The sequence below is a fragment of the Podarcis liolepis genome, assembly GCF_965112155.1.
Source record: "Podarcis liolepis genome assembly, chromosome: 14".
Taxonomy (NCBI): domain Eukaryota; kingdom Metazoa; phylum Chordata; class Lepidosauria; order Squamata; family Lacertidae; genus Podarcis; species Podarcis liolepis.
This window is the reverse complement of record NC_139569.1, coordinates 1,384,722-1,405,941: the sequence shown is the minus strand read 5'-3', so window position 1 is coordinate 1,405,941 and position 21,220 is coordinate 1,384,722. Positions and strand designations below refer to the sequence as shown.

Below are 21,220 nucleotides of genomic sequence, written 5' to 3'. Positions count from 1 at the left end.
AATGGTCTGTGCTTGCTGCCTTTCCCTTCTCCCTGAGGAAGAGTCCTGTGTGACTTCTAAACTAGCACTGCCACCTTCTAACTAAGCTGCAGAGATTTGCAGCTTTCTCCCTGGGATGGAGGCCGCCGCTGGGGAGGGTGGGACACGGGGGCTGCTGTCAATGAAAGGGCTGGTGCTGCAATTATCTGCATGTTTTTAATAGATCATCATGATTGATAGATGATAGATTTCTGCTAGTGCTTCATTGCTTTTCAATTGTTGCTTCCTTCCGGTGTTTTCGTCTGTGAGCCACCTTTGAGTCCCTTTCAGGGAGAAGGCAGGATATAAATAAATATATAAAAACGAGGAGGAGGAGGAGGAAGGGGCTGCTGGCCTCTTCCCAGGGCAGCATTTAGGCAGGAGTGGGAGTCTGATCCGGGGGGGGGGGGGGAGGCGGGAGCTGTTGTCCCCTACATTGCACAACTCTCACACGTGGCGACTGTCCCAGATCTTCAGGTTTTTGGCCACCGGCAAATGTGCAGCGGAGCCACGAAGGAAGCGATGCCCTCGGAGGCCACGGCCAGGTCTACAGCTCGTCTCTTGGTTCTGGGGAGCCTGGTGGGCTCGTTCGATTCTCCTGGGGTTCCTCGGGGGTCTGGGCAGCCTGGAAAGCCAGAGGCCAGCGTCACCGTGGGAACAGGGACAAACTCAATGTTCGGAGTGGGCCCGAGGGGTTGCCGCTGAAACTCACCTTGGTGTCGTCCTGGGGAGGGACCTCACCCCCGTTCTCCAAGAACGCCGAGAAGGATTCCAGGTCTCTGGCACTCCGGTACTCGATCATCTGGAGTGGAAAACGGGGTGTTGGCCTGGCTTTGCCCCACAAGCAGCTGCTGCCTCCCTTCTACCTCCTGGGGGAGCCTCCTTGCTCTACTGTCCCGAAGGACCTGGGCACATCCTGCGGCCACAGTCCCCCCCCCACACACACCACGGGGCACCTGCATTACCTTCTTGTCCTGCCCTGCAGGGAAGTAGTAGAGCGTTGGGTAGGCTCGGATGGGGAGCCCTGCTACTTCGTTGGCCGTGGCGTCCATCTCGGCGATGAGGATGTCCTCGCGGTCTTTATATTTCTCGCCCAGCTCTGCCCAGGCGGGCGCCATCGCCTTGGAGTGGGGACACCAGGGGGCATCTGTGGAAGTGGAAGAGAAGGGATGGAGTTAGGAAGACGTTAGTCTGTTTTCTCGTCAGGCCAGTTCACCAACTGCATCCCTCTCTGGAGAAAGCTGACGTGGTTTCAGTTGTGCAGGCTGCGTCCCTCTTAACACCTCGCTGTGGGGCTGCCTTTAAAAATGACCCCACAACTGGCACAGAGGATCTAATGGGTGTTTGCACTGATCTGGTACCAACTGCACTGGCTGCTGGTTGCTTTCTGCTCCCATTTTCAGGCCCTGGTTTTAACTGTTAAAGCCCTACATAGTTTGAGACCCCTTTCCCCACTGTAAGCCTGCCGGGACTTTAAGTTCAGCTTCAAAGCCCCCACTCCATTGTGGCCTGTTATGGCCTATTGGATTGATGGGTAATAATAATAATAATATTAATAATTTATTTATACCCCGTCCATCTGGCTGAGTTTCCCCAGCCACTCTGAGCAGCTCGCAATCGAGTGTTAAAAATGGGAAACAGGACCTTCTCAGTGGTGGGCCCAGCCTTTCGGGATTTCCTCCTCAGGGAATTCTGGCCCCATTGAGCATTCTGGCCCCATTTCAAAGTATCCTGAAGACTTTATAAATTCTAGACTGTTTGGCTGATACACATTTGTTATCACACTGGTAAATTATTTCTATGCAGTTTTTGTAATAAATGTTTTCTGAACCGCTTGGAAAGGGCTGGGCTCTGAAAGTCTGCAAAGCAAGCAAGTTCTCTCAGCAGCAATTTTCCTGGCGATAGCTCAGTCAGTAGAGCGCGAGACTTTGAATCTCAGGCTCCTGGGTTTGAGTCCCACACTGGGCAAAAAGATTCCTGCAGTTCTGTATATGTATATATCATTGAGCTCTGTATATGTACCTGAAAAGTCTGGGTCAAGCCTGTTTCTGCCAACTGGGGATGAGAGGGGGAAACCCCCAAGGAGGGCTGCCCTCCCAGTAAGTTTCCAGAGGATGCCAGGAGGGAACGCGGACGAGCCCCAGAGGCAGCTTTGAGGTTCCTCCTCCCCAGTCCCAAAGTGCCACTTACAGAACTTCACAAAGACGCTCTTGGTCTCGTCAAACGCCACTTGATCAAAGTTTCTGCCAACCAGGGTCTTGACTGGCGCCTTATCCCAGTCCTCTGCAATCTCCTCGCTCATCAGGTACGGCTGGAAAGATGAAGCAACGCTTAGTGCTGTGGGTCGGTGGAGTGGTGATAGACTTGTTTTTTTTATTTTTATTTTATTTTATTTATGATTTTCAGTTCTATACATTTCAATAATTTTACAATCATTTTAACATTTCAAAACTTGACTTTCTTCCCCCTCTTTGTGTAGTTCCTTAAATTTATTTTTAATATTCTCTGCACATCCAAATTAATTTGCTCATTTATCCATCTACTTTAAATTCATGCTCTTATAAAACTTCAGGTTATGACAATAATCCTGCCAATGTTCTTATCTGTTTACAGTTTGTTTGTAAATATCCAATAAACCGTTTCCATTCTTTTATAAAAAGTTTGCTATCTTGATTTCTTATTTTTCCGGTAAGTTTCGCCATTTCTGCATATTCCACAAGTTTTTATATCCATTCTTCTTTTGCTGGGACTTCTGCTTCTTTTCATTTTGGGGCAAGTAACATTCTTGCTACTGTAATCGCATACATGAATAAATTTCTGTACAGTTTGAGTAGTTCTCTCCCTATAATTCCCTAAAGGAAAGCTTCTGGGTTTGCTTTTACAAACATTATTTTAAACATCTTTTCCAATTCATTATATATCATTTCCCAGTAAGCTTTAACCTTACTATGAGACCAGGAGTGGTGAGAGACTTCAGGCCTATGGGTCTCCCCCCCCCCCCCACTGCAAGGAAGGCAGCCTCCTCCACTCTGCAGTTTTGGCCCCTTCCCTACTGCTGGGGGGAGAGGGGACCTGGCAGAGGCTGCGGCCACTGCCCCACCAGCAGCTCACCTGTAGGGCAGAGCTCCTTCCCATCTGGGGTGAGGGATGGTAGCTGTTAGAATTCCTGCTCCGTGATTGCAGTCATGGGATTTTTGTGTATCACATGACGGTATATGTTTTGACTCCACAGTGTGGGAAGTGAGGGAGACAGGATGTTTGTGTTACTGTGTTCCGTGAACTGGGACTATTGTCCTTCGTTTTTTTCTCTTTGCTGTATCTGATGCTAGAGAGAGAGGGAGCCATTTTGCAGTGTTCCGTGTGTGTTTATATGTAAATAAAGTAGATTAGCCAAAATGCTGAGTTGCTGAGGTCTGTCACGCAAGTTGCGCAACCTCTGCGGATCCCTAAGTGTGCTGGTGTCAGTTGGCATCGGTCGCTGTGATGTTCGGGCTGAAGAAAGCTTATGATGCTCCCGAATGATCGACCAGGAGGGAGAGAACATGCCAGTCAGGCATGTGTCTCTGCCAGGGTCCTACTCGAGTGTAGGGTGAGCTCCTGACAGTGGCATCCCTGAAGAGCCTTCAAAGAGACTCCAACCAGAGAAGAATGGCTTATAAAATGAATGGATTATGCTGAAATGGCAAAACTGATGGTAAAACTCAGAGGACGCAGCGATGAACTGTTTATGGAAAATGGGAGGCCTTTTTTTTAGACTACCTGCCAAAATATTTTAGCAATAGGAAATTGCGTGCAGGATTTGAAATATGAACAACAACAAGCAACATGCCAGCTAATAATATACTGACTATTTTTTCAAAATTCATAAACAGAAGACATACAATATGTGCATGGGGTCACAAACTAATAAGAATCAAATAAATGTTCCAGGAATGGTAGGAGTGGATTTGAAATATGTGCGGGAGAAAAAAAGAATGGTCAGATGGAATTGGGGGGTTTAGTAATAAGAACAAATTCTGGTGCTGGAGGAGACTTGAGAGTCCCACGGACTGCAAGAAGATCAAACCTCTCCATTCTGAAGGAAATCAGCCTTGAGTGCTCCCTGGAAGGACAGATCGTGAAGCTGAGGCTCCAATACTTTGGCCACCTCATGAGAAGAGAAGACTCCCTGGAAAAGACCCTGATGCTGGGAAAGATGGAGGGCACAAGGAGAAGGGGACGACAGAGGACGAGATGGTGGGACAGTGTTCTCGAAGCTACGAACATGAGTCTGACCAAACTGTGGGAGGCAGAGGAAGACAGGAGTGCCTGGCGTGCTCTGGTCCATGGGGTCACAAAGAGTCGGACACGACTAAACGACTAAACAACAACTACAACAATAAATGCAGCAATTAAGGATAAAAAACATCAGCGCGGGGTGGGTGGGAAAGACAAAAAGAAACATGTAAGTGAATGATAAATTGTATGTGAAGTACATTAAAAAAAAAACTAATAAAAAGGAATATAAAAAAGAGTCCTCATCCCTTTCTCCCCCCCCCCCCCACACACCCAGCCTGACCATGCGGCTGCCCACCTGGACTTTGCCCTCCATCACCTCCTGGCAGAAGGCATGGATGGCAGGAGCCGTGAGGGATCCGTCTGCGACCAAGAGGTATTTCCTGTTGCTCTCGATGTTGATGAAGCGGATGGCGGGAGCCTCGTGGCTCTTGAGGCCAAAGAAGTGCAGGATCTGGGCTCCTTCCCCGTTGACGTCGGCCAGCACGAAAAGCACCTGCCCAGGGGATGTGTAGAGGGGCAGAGATGAGTCTAGTCCAACCCCTGGCAGGGCAGGAATATGCTCCCTGGGACTCGCCTCCCAGAAGCAGAAAACACGGCACCCACACAAACCCCACCCCCTCCCTGCAGGGGACCACCCCACAAAGCCCCAGGGCAAATGTGCTGGCTGGCCACGGGGGGCTCACCTTTCCCCGGAAGGCAGGGGCAGCATCTCGGTAGCTGCTGAGGAGCTCCAGCTGAGCGTCCTGCGTCTTGTTGATGAAGAGCAGCAGGTGGTTTGGGATCTTTGCCCCAAATATCCTGGAGGAGTTCTAAGGGAAAGACACAGGCGGGTGTAGTGATCAGGTGGGATTGCTAGGAGGAATTATACCAAATATGGAGCAAGCCATCTGTGTCAGCAATGAAAGCATTGCGTTGACTGGGTTTAAGCCATTTTGATATGATTTTTGATCAATCCACGCCTCTGCATCCCTGTCCTATTTCTCTTGCTTGACAAGTCACGTACACAGCCCAGTTACCAGTTGCTTCGCCAGGCATCCTAGGCCATGAAAGATAGTAGGCAGTTATTTGATGTGCCCTTCCTTGATTCCGTTCATCTCAGGACCAAGAAATAGTTTTTCACATGAAGGTGATAAAGATCCCCATCATCCTTGCCATCCTTCCTATCATGTTTATTGCTGTTTATGACCTCCGGGGTTGCTGAATGCATCCCTCCTTTTTTGTTCTGTTTTATTTACCCCAGAAGTATGCATGCTTAATTAGTTTTTGTAGTTTAACTTTGTCCCACGTGGGTTTTTTGAAATGCTCAGAGGAAATCTGATTGGTTCTTAAGTACACTGTGTAAAAAGTTCTTTTGTGAATAAAACGACCTGGGCCGGAGGGTGGACAGGCATTATTATTATACGCACCCCTCCCAGAGTCTTGCTGGTCAAGCCTCTGTGTGTCTTCTATTAATCAGAGTCTAATCCTTCCTTTGCTTTGGGAATGCCAGAGTGGGGACCCCCCAGGGGTGGAGGGGTGTGAGTGTTAGGTTTCTGTTTTGACACACTGCCCAGTGGTGTTCACAGAAAAGGGAAGAATGTTAGGTTTCTGTTTTGCCACTGTGCAGTGCTTGGAGTCACAAGACTCTGTTTACGTTCCAGACGTTCCAGACTGTTGGAAGTCTCACGGGAGACGGATGTTGATATTACTGGTTTCCTGTTCCTTTGTTCCAGTTGCCTCTCTGCTTTCAGAGAGAGGGGATGTATATTCTTTTCTGTCTGTCTGTCTTAGCAATGTAGCTCATATTTCTCGTCCTTCTGCTGCTTGGATATGTTAAAACTCTGCTAAGTTATAGAACTTGCTAGGGCAACTTGGGAAGGATTTTAATAAACAATATATCCTCTCCTGCCTCCCTGAACATTCCCACAATTTCTGTGTTCTCTCTCTGTAAATATTGAATAAAAGACTTGGTAAGAACTCTTCTTTTTTTTAGCTGCTTCTTGGCTGCCACTGTGGGAGGGATCATAGAATCATAGAGTTGGAATAGAGCACAAGGGCCATCGAGTCCAACCCCCTGCCAAGCAGGAAACACCATCAGAGCACTCCTGACATATGGTTGTCAAGCCTCTGCTTAAAGACCTCCAAATAAGGAGACTCCACCACACTCCTTGGCAGCAAATTCCACTGTCAAACAGCTCTTACTGTCAGGAAGTTCTTCCTAATGTTTAGGTGGAATCTTCTTTCTTGTAGTTTGGATCCATTGCTCTGTGTCTGCTTCTCTGGAGCAGCAGAAAACAACCTTTCTCCCTCCTCTATGTGACATCCTTTTATATATTTGAACATGGCTATCATATCACCCCTTAACCTCCTCTTCTCCAGGCTAAACATGCCCAGCTCCCTTAGCCGTTCCTCATAAGGCATCGTTTCCAGGCCTTTGACCATTTTGGTTGGCCCTTGTGCTCTATTCCCTCTATTCCAGATTCCCTGGAGCCTGACATGCAGTGGCTCCTCTCCCTCTGGAGGTGCTGAGCTGTGGCAGGGCTTTGCTTGCTAGAAGGGGAGGTCACGAGTTGGAAGCCCCCCCCCCCCGTCATCTGGGCCAACCCCCTGCAATGCTGGAAAATCCCTAAAAGGGACAAGCAACCCTGGCAAGAAAGAGCCAAAAGGAGCTGGGCTCTGGCTGGCAGCCAGGAGGAAGAAGGGTCTGAGGAACCGCAGAGCTTCCTCTCACCTGGCTCGTATACTCCATCACCAGCTCCAGGCTCTGCACCAGGATGAATTGTGCCAGCTCCGCCCCATCCAGGCCCAGCTCTTCATCCACCAGGAAGTCTTCCCGGGACTCATCGTGCTGCAAAAGAATGAATGAATGGATTCATGAATGAATGAATCTTTCTTTGCATCAGCCACCAGCCATAACAATAAAGCAAACAAAATTGTGGTATACAGAGGATAAAGGTAAAAAGTCAGTTATGTAAAAAACATTTTGGGGGTTTGGGTCAATGGTCAAATAAGGGATCTTATTCTAATTGCCCCGGCGGAAAACCTTGCAACCTTTGCTGTCACCTGTTCATCTTGATCTGCCAAGAGAAAGGACACTGTAGCAGTGGTTGGGCAACCCAGAATGGACAATAATAGAAGGGTGATAGCCCAGCTACTCACACTGGGTTTTAGAAAAGTGAACAACTTAATTAGGCAGTGCTTAAAATCATATCGAGCAACAGAACAATCTGGCCACAATAAGGAAATTTTGGGCATGGTATGACTATTTTCCACCCAGTTGTCTTGACTCTCTGGCACCCTGTTTGCATAACTTAATAATTCCAAAATATAGACACACTTATACTCTTGCAAGATTGAATATACTGACTTCAGCTGTACTTGAGGGATGTTTCCAAAAAATTCCACTCAAGAAACGGTTATCTGGGCAGATCCAGGGAGCACCATCTAAATCTCAGCAGCTGCACCAGTCACAGAAAGAAATGCCTCCCCTCTAAATGCCCCCCCCCGTCTTTTAACCAACCCTGCTAAGCTCCTGGAAGTGCCCGCCTGGCCCAGCTCTCACCTTCCGGAAGAGAGAGACGGTGCCAGGGTGGGTCACGTTGAACTTCTCAAAGAGCTCCGAGCAGTTGGTGAGTGCGAAGGCAACGTCCGGAGCATCGCTGGCCACATTGTAGAAGAGGCGCACGTCTTCATCCTGCAGGTCCTGCAAGGAATGCGTGGCGGCTGAGCCGGGCACAGGATGCCAGGAGCAGCACGCAAAGGATATCTGAGGCCTGCGCTCCGTTTGTGGAGAGGAAAGAGAGTCTCGTTCTGGGAGACCTGCTTCCCCCGGCAGGGCCTTGGGTGCGGGGAAGCTGCCCTAAGACAGCAACTCCCTGGGGGCTCCCCAGCCTGTCAGTTGGGGCCCAAATGTCCCCTGGAATGTGCCAGAGGCTGACCCTCACATTTCCTCCCTTTCCCAGCTGCAGGGAACGGGCAGCAGACTGCACCACCAGGAAACAGCAGCTCAGGGGTAGCAGCTTGGCTTGGCTGCAGGAGTGCAGAGGCGCAAGCGGGGCACTCACAGAGAAGAATCCGACCACTGCCACCACGTTGGCATCCAGGAAAGCAGCCGCCTGGCTGGCATTCTCCAGCAGCACCGCACTGGGCCCAGCTTTCCGTTTCAGCCACTTCACGATTCCCTCTGCGTCTCGCTGGCCTGGCAAACGGGCGGCAAAAGTGTGAGTTGTGGGGCAGCACCACCTGCTTGACCAGGCACTGCGTTAAGAAGGGAGAGTGGCAAATGGCACCACTCCTCTCGCAGGGGCTCATGGCGGCTGAGGTTCAGGTGAGAATAAGCCCCTGATGTGATGCAAATGCAATCCCGGGAAATCTAGGCGAGGAGCTGCAAGAGAAGAGCTCTTCTTGCTCCATATGAGGTGAAGCCCTCATGTCAGGGAATGATCTGGATCTGAAGATTGGAGAATGCAGTCGCAGGCAGATCAGCTCCTCTCAAGAGGAAGGGGAATATTCCCCCCACCACCAAACCTCCAGCATTTCCAGAAGCAGAGAGAGAGAGGCAGAAACAAACGTAGAAGCTGAACAGGTTAGGGAGGAGTTACCCAGCTATGAGACAATGACAAGCGATCCAGAAGGGAGCGGGCAGCTGGAAGATACATCAGTTGAAAGTGGGGGAGAGACCCCCCTCCCCTTGGACTCAGAGGTCTGAACCTATCGGAGAACAAAGGAGACTGAGAGGGGGAGGGACTTCCCGTTGGCGCACACCTTGCTGCGGAAGTTGGAAGTCAGATTCAGAATATGCAACTGATCTCCTTGCAGAGGGTTGCTGTGTGTGCAACACAATGTTGTAATAAAGGACTATAAATCTATCAGCTGCTCATTAATTCTTATCTGTGAGCTACTGGAGGGAGCGGGGAACTCCCTCGCTTGACACTCATGCCCAAAGAGCCACAGGATAAGAACCAAGGGAGACTCCGGCTGCTGCTGGATCAGGCCCATCTAGTCCAGCATCTTGTTCTCAAAGGGGCCAGCTGGATGCCCCCAAAGGGACCCAAGGGCCGCACCAATGGTTATTCAGAGCCACCCTGCCTCCGACAGGGGAGGTCCAGGGCGGCTGAGAACGCCCCGCAAAACCACAGCCTCTTCTGACCTGTGAAGTCCGCTGGGTGAGTGCGGTTGCCGTCTCTGAACAACTTGAGGACGGGGAACCCGCTGACTCCGAACTCTGCGCTCAGCTCCTTCTCCTGCTCCCCGTCCACCTTGGCCAGGCGCAGCGCAGAGCCCTCCTCCTTCAGCAGGGCGGCAGCCTTGGCGTACTCCGGGGCCAGGGCCTGGCAGTGACTGCTCCAGGGGGCATCTGGGAGGGAAAAGGAGGAGGGGTGAAGCGTCAACCCCACAGGCAACCAATAGCAGTGCGGAGGTGTGTAAGGACATCTGAGGAGCCTGCTGGATCGGGTCCCGCACCCTGTTCTCACAGTGGCCAGCCAGAAGCCCCACAGGGAAGCCCACAAGCAAGACCTGGGCGTGAGAGCTACTCTTCCCTCCTGCGCTTTCCAGCAACTGGCCTTGGGAAGCATTTGCTGCCTCTGAGTGTGGGGCCAGAGCAACCCCATTGTGGTGGTGATGGGGGGGTTACATGCACACCAGTGGGTCTCAGGAGCCACAGGCACAGCAGGAGGGTGTGGTTCTGTAGGCTGCCCTCCCTTCTTCCCCGTGGGCCAGGCTTTGTGGGCCTGGCATGCCATGTTTGCTCTCCCAATAGGCTGCTGATAGCCGTGTTTGCTTAATCTCATCTCCTTCATCTCTTTTTCGCCTTCCAGTGCATAGAACAGGTTTGCTCCAACAGAAGCAGCTCTGTGATGCCACAGGAGGACACGGCTGGGGTGGGGTGGGGGGCTGGAAGGTGAGGCGGGAGCTACAAGAAGGGTAATAATAATATAATGATAAAAAAATGTTATACCCTGCCCTCCCCAGCTAGGGCCAGGCTCAGGATGGCTAACACCAAATATAAATTACAACAAACATAATGGGGGGAAAGTTAATTAAAATACTGCTTAAAATGCAGCCTCATCTTAGTAGCAGCCCATAAATCAAGACCATAAAGGGAGGAAACATCAGATATTCAACCATGCTGGTCCTACATGGGCAAGCAAAAAAGCCAAGGGGGAAATTACTGTATTTTTTGCTCTATAAGACTCACTTTTTCCCTCCTAAAAAGTAAGGGGAAATGTGTATGCGTCTTATGGAGCGAATGCAGGCTGCGCAGCTATCCCAGAAGCCAGAACAGCAAGAGGGAGCGCTGCTTTCACTGCGCAGCGATCCCTCTTGCTGTTCTGGCTTCTGAGATTCAGAATTTTTTTTTGTTTTCCTTCTCCAAAAACTAGGTGCGTCTTGTGGTCTGGTGCATCTTATATAGCGAAAAATACGGTATATACCAAATCCCATATAAGGGGTCAGAGTGAGTCTAAGCCCGAAGGCCAGGCGGAACAGCTCCGTCTTGCAGGCCCTGCGGAAAGATGTCAGATCCCACAGGGCCCTGGTCTCTTGGGACAGAGCGTTCCATCAAGTCGGGGCCAGTGCTGAAAAGGCCCTGGCCCTAGTTGAGAGGGTACCCTTGCTGGAGGGGATGTCCCTTAACAGGGTCCGCTGTGCCCACTCCGCTAAGCAACCAAGCAGCCGCCCTAGTTTGCCCCACCTGCCCCTCCCAGCGCCTGCTGCTTTTTGCCTGGGGGTGCAAGCAAGGGGAGTCCCTGGTGGTGCCCCGTTCAAGCGCTCCCCCCTGCAGCAGCTGCTACTCACAGAACTCCACCAGGAGCAGCTTGTGCTTCCGCAGGGCTTGGGCAAAGTTGCTCTGGTTGAGCACCAAGACTCCCTGGTCCTCCTCTTCCTCCTCTTCCTCTGCCTGGTTCCTGCTCTCCTGGGCCCCCAAACGCTGCACTAAGGCCACTGCCAGCCCCAGTGCCAGCAGGAGTCTCGGGAGGCAGCCCATAGTGGCCTGGAGGAGAGAGAGAGGCAGAGTGCCGGAGCCAGGAGATGCCAGGCAGGGAAGGGGGCAGATAAAGCTCCCGGGGGGGGCAAGGCTTTCCGTGACGTGGAGCCAGAGTTTGCCCCACGTGGCCCTTCCCCACTGGCTGCCCGATAAGAGCTGCTGGGGAGGGGGTGCTGAACCAAAGGCAAACGGCTCTGGAAGCTCTGCAAACACCATCTTAGAAATCAAGATAACCCCACAATTAATAGTAGCAATGAATGCATTTATACTCACTTGCTTTGATGTGAGCTAATTGGCCGACTTTGACTGCATCAGTGCTTTTTTCTGGGGGTATTCAAGGGGACACAGCACTGGTAGAAAAGCACGGCTTGCCTGGCACCCAATCTCCAAGCAGGGCGAGATTGCAGGGGTTCCAGGACTGGGTTCCCCTGGAATGAGGGGCAGCAGAGACTGTGGTGTTTTTAGGATCTATGGTTTATTTACACATCTACAGCCTGAACCAAAGATGGAGGATCTCATAGCATTGACACCCCAAAAGGCCTTTCTTCTGTCACAGCCTTGGAATCGCCCATCAATCAAGCATGGCGCTGTCTCTCTGGCTTCTCAGCCTGCAGTCTCCACTCAGCTCAGATCTCACCCAGCCAGGCTGGCCATCGTCCTTCCACATCCCAGCCAGGCGAGGCACCCGCAGTTGGTCATTTCCCTGGCAATCCAGCTCCTTAATTTTGGAAGCTGGTGTGAATTTCCCCGACATACCCAGAATACTGCAGTGGGAAGCAGCATTCAGGAAAATGTCCAGGAAAATCCAGGTGTGTGGCAAGCCATGATTTTGCCCAAAAATATAAACAGCTTTGGGCAAAAAGAAAAGAAAAGCTGAACAACTTTTGTTTCAGGATTTTCACGTTTTGAAATCTGGCAGCCCTAGTCCCTTGGCCAACACCTATTTAGTTGGTCTCTAAGGTGCTACTGGGCAATTTTTATTTATTTATTTTGACCCATTGGCTGGGCAAAGAGATGCTGATGAGGTGCTTAAATGGCAGGCCATTCACTTGCAACTGCCCAGTTAGCCATGGCTTCTTCCATCAGCCATTAACCCTTCCTGGGCTCAGGACTCCAAGTGTCAGAAGGGGCTCCAGGCACCCTGCAGACTGACCCAAATCACATTATTAATGATGTTTTTTAATTGCTGTAACACCCCCCACACACACACACAATCCCTGGGACTTTAGAGTGAAGGGGGGGGGGGGAATAATAATACAACAATAGTAAGAAATAGCAGGCCATCTAGAGAATGTCTCTCCCTGGCCAGACCTCCTGGCCTGCGGCTGTGCTCAGCAACCCAGAGGGGGGCTCCCAGGGGGTGTTGGCCAGACCCAAGCAGGAGCAGCGGCCGCACATGGGGGTCTTGTGTGAGGTCCTGCCCAGCTTCCCCTTGCTCGTCCTCACTTGGTCCTGGCCGGACGCAGCGCCATTCCATGGAATGCCCGCCCTCCTCCAGCCATTGTTTGAATTCCACCCCAACGGCTGCTGCCCACGCAGAGTGGTACTGCCATGGGGCTCAGCGGTGAGGCAGGCTTGGTGGGGGGTGTGTGTGTTGGAAATGGGAATCTTGGCACAGAGTGGGGGGCTTATTCTCTGGGCGGGGGGAGCAAAGGAAACTGAGGAACATAGTGAGTGCCCTCCAAGAAGTGTGTGCTTCTCAAGTGCTCGCCCCCCAATGTAGGAGCCAACTCCTATTGGCTGAAGTCCCTTTGGCCTCCCCAATAACATATTTGAGGGGGCCAGACCCCTCCCCAAAGTTGATTGCCATTCAAATAGTGCACATGCACTGCTTCTTGTGATTGATTATATGGGATGGGGCTTATCCCCACCCCCATATTTTATTCATCTTTGCACCCCAGCCAGCATCAAGCTAACTGCATGTTGTATTAACCTTTCCCCCACAGAGAGTAGAGGTTTGGGGCCTGGCGAAGCCCCCTCTGAAAGACAGGTAAGGAATGCTTCTGGGCAGAGACCCCCTTGGGGTGCTTGCTGACGTCCCTGATGGGGGGGGTGGCTTCTTTCCTCCCTCCCTCCCTCCCTCCCTTTCCACATTGCTGAGCAAGAGGAGAGCCTCCATCTCCCTGACCCTTGGCCGTCTGCTCCATTGCCCAGCAAAGCAGATTCTCCAGGTCTCTGGCCTTGACCCTCTGTGAGGAGGAGAAGGGGGTCCCGCAGACTCCCTTGGGCTGGGCCACTCTCAGCCAGGATGACCCGTTTGTGGGGAGGGCCAGGGCAGGGGGGCAGAGGCTTCTTGGAGGCCAGTTGCTTCCTGCCTGCAGGTGGATGAGGAGGATGAGGCGGTGGCCGCAGACCCCCTTTTGCACATGGAGGCCAGGAAGGGCCACTGTGACACAGCCCGCCAGCTCCTTGCCCAGGACCCAGAGGCCCTCAACAGCCAGGTAGGCCAGCCAGCGGCTGCAGAGGATGAGTTGGAGGGCCCCCTTGCCCCACAGGCTGTGGTGGACCCCCTTCCCTTGGTGGGAGGGCTGGGATGTGCCTGCGATGGGGGGAGATGACTCCTTGCCCCCCTCCAAGGCCCCTCGCCTGGACAAGGCCCACCCCACAGCTGTTCTCTTGGCTTCCCCCTCACTCTCCAGGACGCCAGTGGCCGGACGCCCCTTTTCTGGGCCACGGAGTACAGACACGAGAGCCTGGTGGAGCTCCTGCTGGCCCACGGAGCAGACCCAGCTGTGCGGGATCACGTGAGGAATTCGCCCTCCGATTGCGCTGCGAGGCTGGATCCCGGGGGGGGGGGGGAGGAATGAATTGGGGTGGGGGTATTCACTCCCTATTGCCCACCCAGACAGAAGACCAGTTGGGAGCAGTGATGGACCTACAATTTGGGGACCCTGAAGCTTAAACTGTTATGGAGGCCCCTTTGCAACCAGAAGGTCTGTTAGAAAGGGGGGGGGGCACAGCAGAGCAGCCAACTTTTCCCTGCCTTCCTTCCTTACAACATCTGTGATACTTACTCTCTTTTTTATATATATAAATATTATTAATTTTCAACATATTATTTTCAACAATAATTAAACATATTTTGAACATCTTATACATTTTATTTTTTTTGGACTTCAATCAATCTCATCTGAAAATTTTCCAATCTAATCACTAAATATACATTTCTCACTTCTACAATTGCTTTTAACTAACATCACTATTCTTTCTCTAATTTGCAATGCTTCATACATTTCTCCTTACAAAACTTCTTGTGGATCTACTAGCGTACTTTGTTGATTACAGTTGCTCTTCAAATAAATCATATATTTCTTCCCATCTGCTGTAAATCTCTGGTCCCGCAGGTTTTGAATCCTGCCTGTCATTTTGTCCAATTCTGCATAGTCCATTAATTTTGTTTGCCATTCTTCTTTCTTCGGAACTGTGCTACTTACTATGAAACTTTGTGCTGGTTGATATATACACAACAAAAAATTAATCAATTTGAGTCAAAGCAATTGGTCTCCATCATGTGGCTCAAATGGGGTGCTCCAAATTAAGCCATGTGGACTAAAGTGGCTTCTGGGTCCCCTCCGGCCCAGAAGCTGAAGCTTCATTCCTTTCTCAGTAGATTTGCCCCGGTTGGTAGGAAGAGGGCAGAGCTGAGCGGGGAATCTCCAAAGTGGGCTGGGCTGCCAGTGGGGACAAGCAGCTCTCCCAGGCACACGTTCCCTGCTGGCATACTGCCACGCGATGCCACGGCACTGGCAGGGGTGGAGGAAGGGGTGGGGGTGGGCCGCCCCTGGTGTCACCACTGAGGGGGGTGACAAAAGGCCGGGTGGCATTCACCCAAATGGTCTGGCCGCCGCCTCTCCCTCAGCTGTAGGGCAGCTAAGTGGGAGGAGGCAGGCAGACTCCTCAGAGGCCCCACGGAGTGTACTGCCCCGGCTGGCCCCTCCCCACGGGCAGCTGGCCCCACCCCTGGGCGCATGGCACACGCACCACCCCAGTCACCTGATCGGCTTGCTCTGCCCCTGGGCACTGGAGGGGGTGGGTTCTGCCAGCCAGCAAAGAAGCTGGGGGCACCTTGTGGGGCTGACCAAGGAGAGGCTGTGTGTGACTGTGTGTTGTAACCAGAGGCAGGCAGGGAGGCTGCAAGGGAGGGCTGCTGCTCACTTGTGCCAGGCGCAGGTCCTCCTGCCTAGGTCTCAAGGATCCTGGGGGCAGCAGGCCGTGGGGGCCCTGGGGTCCACAGACTGCTCCCCTGTGGAGAGAGGCAGCAAACCTTGCAGAGTCACACAACCCCTCGAGGGTGGCCTGGGAGGTGCTTGGCTGAGGGCCCCCCAGCTCAGCTCACCCCATTCTCTCTGCTGCCCACCCCCCTTCCCTTCTTAGGAAGGGAACCTCTGTCTGCACTGGGCGGTGTATGTCGGCAGCCCCTCCATCGCCAGAATGCTGCTGGATGCCGGCTCCGATGTGGATGTGCTGAATGGCCAAGGCGACTCTCCACTGCACCTGGCAGCCCAGGAGAGGCGCTACGAATGTCTCGTGTGAGTGAGGGTCTCCCCTGCCCATGTGGGAATGTTGTGGACGGTAGGAGAGGATATATAGATTAAATATTATCCTTCCTCACTCATGCTAGTACATTCCCCTGAATAGTGCAGGAAGTTTGTAGATTCATTAGAATCTCTTGAGTTAAGCAATCCAGTCTGGCTTGTCCAGATTGGGTTTGTTCTTGCTAAATTCCCCTTTAATTCCCTCTTAAAAAGAATAAAGACACAACAGTCTTCTCTTAAAAGTAACAAGGAGTTTACTTACATTCAGTTCACAGTATGATCCTGAAGGCAGCCATTAGCTTGTAGTTACAGAAGAGAGTGTGAGTTTATCCTATATGGGGATTGAGCCCATACGCTGCTGGCTGAGAGCCAGCAGACAGCAAAGGACATCAAGAGAGCAGCATCAAGAGAAGCGTCAAGAGAAAGATGGCTGCATGACCAGCTCTTTTATGGGGTCTCCCGGGGTCACACTCACCTACCTGGTCACACGCAGGGTAAGGCTGCTCCAGACAGGTGTGGCAGGAAGTCCTGCCACTGGAGTAACACCCCCTTGCATGTCCACTCTGGTCAAACCGGAAGTGTATTTGACTGCTACATCCCACAGCCCAGTGGCCCCAGCCAGGCCCAGAGCTTGGCTGCAAAGCAGCCATTGCCCAGAAGCTCCTTTGTGCCCTTAGCAATGAGATGGGAGGTCAGCACCCGCCTCTCTCTTGGCCTGGCTGTGCAGGGTGGGATAGTCAAAGAGCAGTACAGGCCAGACGCTCACTCTTTGCTAGGCTGGCACATGAGAGGCGCTGAAGCTCTAGTCTGCTAGAGGGGACTCTGCAGTTAACTCACAAACCTGAGGAAGGAAGGATAATATCTAGCAAATACCATATTGACCCGAATATAAGCCGCACATCTAAAATTCAAAGGGGGGGGGAGAGATAAAAAGACAATATCTGAATATAAGCCGCTCCCTTAAAATTCCACAGGCATTCACACCCATAAATGGCAAATGTAGAATAAAATCCTGTGGGTGCTAGAGAGGACCCCCAAGTGGGTTAAACACCTGTTCATAGCACTGTAAATGCAAATAAAAAACCAATACTGCACTGTAAAATATGGGGAAAGCTATGAATGACATTAGAATTGATTGCACAACAGTCTCAACCTTGTAAATCAGCAAGAAAACATTTTGACCGTATGTGTGTTTCAGCAGCGATATAGTAAAAGTCAATTTTTGTTAGGTCGCGAATTTAAGCTGCACTTTTAACTTTTCACGGTCGGAATTTGGCAAAAAGAAAGTGCAGCTCAGGCCAATACTGTATATCCTCTCCCAGCATCTATTCTCACCCCAACAGAGAGCAGTGGAGGAGCACAGAGGCCGGCAGGCGGTCTCCTAGCCACTCTGAGCCAGATGGGAAGGATGTGGGGGTCAACCTAGCCGACCCCCAGGGAGTCAGGAGTTGCAACGGGAGAGGAGGGAGGTCTGGGGGGAAGCCTGGCTAGAGGAGAAGGCAGCAGGAAGCTTCCACTGGGAGGGGGCGTTGTGTGGATGGAGAGCAAAGGAAACCGCCCCCCCCAGGTTCTCCCCGGGGCTCCTGTCTGGGTAGGTGGGGCTGCCACAGCCCTTCTTAGTCCTTCCTTGGTGCTCCAGCTTCTGACTGGAGGACCTGGGGGCTCCCCCCCCCAAGGGTGCTCAGCTGCCCCTCTTTGCGTCCCACAGCTTGCTTCTTGCTCACGGCGCCAAAGTCTCCCTGAAGAACAAAGCCGGCCGAGTGGCTCTGCAGTGCTGCAAGCTCAGCTCCCCTTCCTGGCGGGCCCTGGAGGCCGCCTCTGCGTGGCCCCCCCACCCGACGGAGAGGCTCCTCTGCAGGTGAGCGGCACCCGGGGGCGGCTGGGCTAAGGCGGGACCCCCTCCCTCCGACCGGGCTGCAGCTGTGGCTCAACGGCCGCTCCTGTCGTCCCCAGAGACATCTCCCGGGGCTTTGAGCAAGTCCCCATCCCTTGCGTCAACGGGGTGGACGAGGAGCCGGCCCCCGGAGCCTTCCTCTACGTCACGCAGAACTTTGTGTCGGACTCTGCGGTGCTCCCCGCGACGGGCTGGGGCAGAAGTCAGGTGAGGGGCATTGTCCACCCGCTCCTCTTCCGGGCTCCAGGGTGAGTCGGAGGGGCTGAAGTTGCTGGGTGGGCAGGGAAGCCCCACCATCCATCCAGACGCCCCACAACTCTGGGGCGTCTTCCGAGCAGCCCTCCAAACCAGAGACATTTCACAGGGCTGCGTTTCGACCATTCAGGCCTCCTTGTGCTCTTTGAAGGCATCCTCTGCCAACCTGGCGCCCTCCCAAACCCAACAAATAGCATGTTTTGGACGACCCGGGGCTGACCAGGGTCTGTCCTCAGAATCCCCTGGAGGGCGCCAGGTTGTCGAATGGTGCAGAGAAGTGATGCTGCTCCTGTTGACGTTGTTTCCGGCACCGGGAGCCTTGAGGAGACCCTAACCAGGTGGCTTGAGAGGGAGGGTCTGGCGGGCCTCTGCCAGGGCTGGCTCCCTGTAGAGGACCGCCAAAGCAAAATAGTAATAAAAAGGAATAATAATAATTAATTAGGCGTCTGCCAAGCTGTGGCTGCAGAGTGCCCTCTGGGGGCCTTGTAGGGGCCTGAGCGTGACCCCCGAATCGCCTGACCGCCTTGCCTTCTTTTCAGCACTGCGAGTGCGCCAGTTCCTGCTCTGCGCCCACCTGCCCGTGTGTCGAGCGCAGTCTGCGCTCCTGGTACACTCCGGTGAGAGCCGCTCCCGCCCTTCCTGGGGTCAGGCGGGGAGGTCAGTCGGAGCCACTGAGGGCCAGCCGGCCCTTTCTCTCCTCTTGTGGTCCAGGATGGCCGGCTGGCGCCAGACGCGGCCGGCAGCACAGCCGAGGCGGGCCCCATCTACGAGTGCCACATGCTTTGCTCCTGCGCCAGCTCCTGCCCCAACCGGGTGGCGCAGAGGGGCCTCAGGTGAGCCCCCTTTCCCTGGGCCAGGGGCCTGCGGGCTCCCCGGTAAGTTTACCTACTTAATATATAGAGCTGCCCCACAGCAGAAGTACTTCAGGAAGGCAGTGGGGTGTAGTGGTGAGAGTGTCAGACGGACCTGGGAGATGAGGGTTCGAATCCCCACTCTGTCATGAAGCTCACTGCGTCAGTCACAGCCTCTTAGCCGACCTCACAGGGTCGTTGTAGGAATCATCTGGGGGGGGGGAATGAACCATGGACTCCTTGGAGAAAAGGTGGGAGACAAATGCAGTGGATAAGCTCTTCTGCTGCCTTGCTTAAGAAACCTGGAGGGGCCAGCCAGGTGGGCATGTCTGTCACCAACCTGGCGCCCAGAGATCTCCATGTGGTCGCAAGTGGCACCCGCGCTAGTCGCAAAATGTGTTTGGTGCCTGACTAATTTCTGCCACTGGGCAGTAGCACCCACCGGCCTGGTTCAGATGCCTTGGCACCCTCTTGCTTTGCCCAAATGGCACACGGTGGTGGCAGCGGCCTCTCCTTCCAAGGACGTTCTTAAGCATCAGGGGTGGGTTGGTTTTTGGACTCCCGCATGGCAGGGGGTTGGACTAGATGACCCCTGGTGTCCCCCCAACCTTGCCATTCTGTGATTCTATGAGCAGCCCTTTTCCAGATTCCTGCTTCCGTGAGGGGACCCTTTGTTCTTTTCCATTAAGGAGACGGCGCTTTGCGCGTTCAAACGCTGCCATTTTCATAGGGGCAGAAATACTTGCCGCAGCCCTGCGAGAGAAGCAAAGGGGCGAATCGAAGCCCACCCCCCTCGCCACGTGGCTCTCACGCCGTGCCAGCCCACCCAAGTCGCCCCCTTAGAAAAACAACCCCGCTTGCCACCCCGCCCTTGGGACTCTTGCTTGTCTGCTTCTCTTCTCGCCCCACAACCCCCCTCGCCCCTCTGGTGCCCGGTGGGGGTCCCGCTTTCCGCTGCCCGAGGTGGGCCCCAGCACCCTCTCATCCGCAGGACGCAGCTGCAGCTGTACCGGGTGCCAGGCAAGGGCTGGGCAGTGCGCACGATGCAGGAGGTGCCCCGAGGAGCCTTCCTTTGCCAGTAAGTCCCAGAGGGGGGGGAAAGGAAAGAGAGAGGCTGGGTCTAGGCAATTCCCCCCCCAAAAAAAACCCTCATGACCCTTTCCGCCCCGCTAGGTACTTTGGGGAGCTGATTTCCAGCGCCGAGGCTGCCCAGCGAGAGGACGCCGCCTATTCCTTTGTGGTGGACATGCAGGTGACATTTCCGCCTCCACTTGGGGGGTGGGAGGGGTTTGTGCCCCCTTCCTGGGGGTGGGGCACTGGAGCTCAGCGTTGCCCCCCTCTCCCCGCAGGCGGGCCCCGAGTGCTGCCTGGACGGGCGCTTCTACGGCAGCGTGGGTCGCTTCCTGAACCATTCGTGCCAGCCCAACCTGGTGGCTCTGCCGGTGGTCGTGGGGCACGAGATCCCCGGCATCGCCTTCTTCAGCGCCCGGGCCATCCAGGCGGGCGAAGAGCTGGCGTAGGTGGTGCTGCCGGAGAGAAAGGGGGCTGCCGTGGGGTGAAGGGGCCCCCACCTCCATGCCTGCCCCCCGGACTTGCAACCAGCCAGGAGGGGGGCGGGGCTTCTCGGACTTCAGTCTCAGGTTTGCCCTTGCAAGACTCAGCCGGGAGGAGGCGCTGCTTGGAGCCAAGCCTCTTGGCTCTGCCCGTCATTGGCTCTGGCGCCACCTGTTGGTGGCCTCCCGGGGGCTTCAGCCACTCCCGAATGGGCGCCTGGCAACCGCCGGAGACGTGGCTCCGCTCCTGCTATCCCCCGCCCTTGAACAGAGCAGCACTTTGGCTGCAGCAGCTGGGGTGGCGAGAGCCGGTCTCGAAGCGTCCTCTGATCTCCTGCCGGAATGGGGGCGGCGGGAGGGGCCCAGTTTACCCCCGGCGACGAGGGGAGCGGGCGCCCCGTCTTCACTCGGCGGCGTTTCTGCTCCTCGCAGGTTCGATTACGGCGAGCGCTTCTGGGAGGCGAAGGGCCGCCGCTGGGCTTGCTTGTGCAAGTCGCCCGGCTGCAGATACCGGCCGTCGAGGGAAGGGCCAACGGCAGACGCCGCCGCCGCCGCCGCAGGAGACCCCGGCCTGGGCACCTCCACGTCCTACCCGCTCCGCGGCTTCTCGCGCAAGTCCGCGCGGAGCAGCCCGCTGAAGACGGCCCCGCGCCGCTCTGCGCGGCCCCGACGGCGCCCCCTGCGCTAGCCGCGCGGACCCCAGCCCCTGTCTTGATCCCTCCCAATAAAGAGCCGAAGCCAGCCGCCTGTCTCGGGCCTGATTGCTGCGTCGGGGGCCGGGTTCCGCAGGGAGAAGTGGGCGAGGGAGCGGAGGCTCCTTCGAACGGAAGACTCTTGGAACCAGCTTTCTGCAGAAGTGGCCCCGAAGT

General features: G+C 54.1%; 2 protein-coding genes across 12 annotated transcripts; one reads left to right on the top strand and one right to left on the bottom strand.

Annotated features, from left to right (window-relative positions):
• Positions 1–176: 176 nt before the first annotated feature.
• PDIA2 (protein disulfide isomerase family A member 2) lies at positions 177–12,688 on the bottom strand. Of its 8 annotated transcripts, none has more exons than XM_083474869.1 (12): positions 12,575–12,688; positions 11,074–11,269; positions 9,425–9,631; positions 8,340–8,473; positions 7,838–7,978; positions 7,007–7,123; positions 4,980–5,105; positions 4,592–4,789; positions 2,209–2,329; positions 984–1,165; positions 731–820; positions 177–643 (listed from the first exon to the last, which is right to left on the bottom strand). In XM_083474869.1, exons 1-12 carry the CDS (start codon positions 12,659–12,661, stop codon positions 566–568), a joined length of 1,677 nt encoding a protein of 558 aa, XP_083330995.1. In that variant the 5' UTR covers positions 12,662–12,688; the 3' UTR covers positions 177–565. The 8 variants fall into 8 exon arrangements, with proteins under 8 accessions (XP_083330995.1, XP_083330996.1, XP_083330997.1 ...); XM_083474870.1 differs by lacking the exon at positions 12,575–12,688 and adding an exon at positions 11,537–11,619; XM_083474871.1 differs by lacking the exon at positions 11,074–11,269 and having other exon boundaries at positions 12,637–12,676.
• On the top strand, positions 11,697–21,094 carry LOC310693164 (histone-lysine N-methyltransferase EHMT2-like). Of its 4 annotated transcripts, none has more exons than XR_014519027.1 (13): positions 11,697–12,072; positions 13,210–13,253; positions 13,585–13,704; positions 13,903–14,007; positions 15,638–15,792; positions 17,507–17,656; positions 17,752–17,899; positions 18,487–18,564; positions 18,659–18,780; positions 19,790–19,876; positions 19,972–20,050; positions 20,148–20,438; positions 20,784–21,094. XR_014519027.1 is itself a non-coding variant. In XM_083474880.1 (13 exons), the coding sequence occupies exons 1-13, from the start codon at positions 11,769–11,771 to the stop codon at positions 21,037–21,039; spliced, it is 1,815 nt and encodes a 604-aa protein (XP_083331006.1). In that variant the 5' UTR covers positions 11,757–11,768; the 3' UTR covers positions 21,040–21,094. The 4 variants fall into 4 exon arrangements, 3 of the variants coding, with proteins under 3 accessions (XP_083331006.1, XP_083331008.1, XP_083331007.1); XM_083474880.1 differs by having other exon boundaries at positions 11,757–12,072; positions 20,148–20,314; XM_083474882.1 differs by lacking the exon at positions 11,697–12,072 and adding an exon at positions 12,751–12,827 and having other exon boundaries at positions 20,148–20,314.
• Positions 21,095–21,220: the final 126 nt, after the last annotated feature.

What these genes read in the sequence shown, in the direction of transcription:
- PDIA2 (XM_083474864.1), bottom strand. Translation starts at nt 10,076, where the DNA reads ATGAAGGAGATGAGATTAAGCAAACACGGCTATCAGCAGCCTATTGGG. An exon ending in CCCCTGCCTTCCGGGGAAAG is followed by an intron (nt 4,790 to 4,979) that starts GTGAGCCCCCCG and finishes TCCCCTGGGCAG; the next exon opens with GTGCTTTTCGTGCTGGCCGA. An exon ending in GAGCGTCTTTGTGAAGTTCT is followed by an intron (nt 1,166 to 2,208) that starts GTAAGTGGCACT and finishes CCACTTCCACAG; the next exon opens with ATGCCCCCTGGTGTCCCCAC.
- LOC310693164 (XM_083474880.1), top strand. Translation starts at nt 11,769, where the DNA reads ATGGAGGATCTCATAGCATTGACACCCCAAAAGGCCTTTCTTCTGTCA. An exon ending in CAGAGGCCCTCAACAGCCAG is followed by an intron (nt 13,705 to 13,902) that starts GTAGGCCAGCCA and finishes CTCACTCTCCAG; the next exon opens with GACGCCAGTGGCCGGACGCC. An exon ending in CGAGGAGCCTTCCTTTGCCA is followed by an intron (nt 19,877 to 19,971) that starts GTAAGTCCCAGA and finishes CCGCCCCGCTAG; the next exon opens with GTACTTTGGGGAGCTGATTT.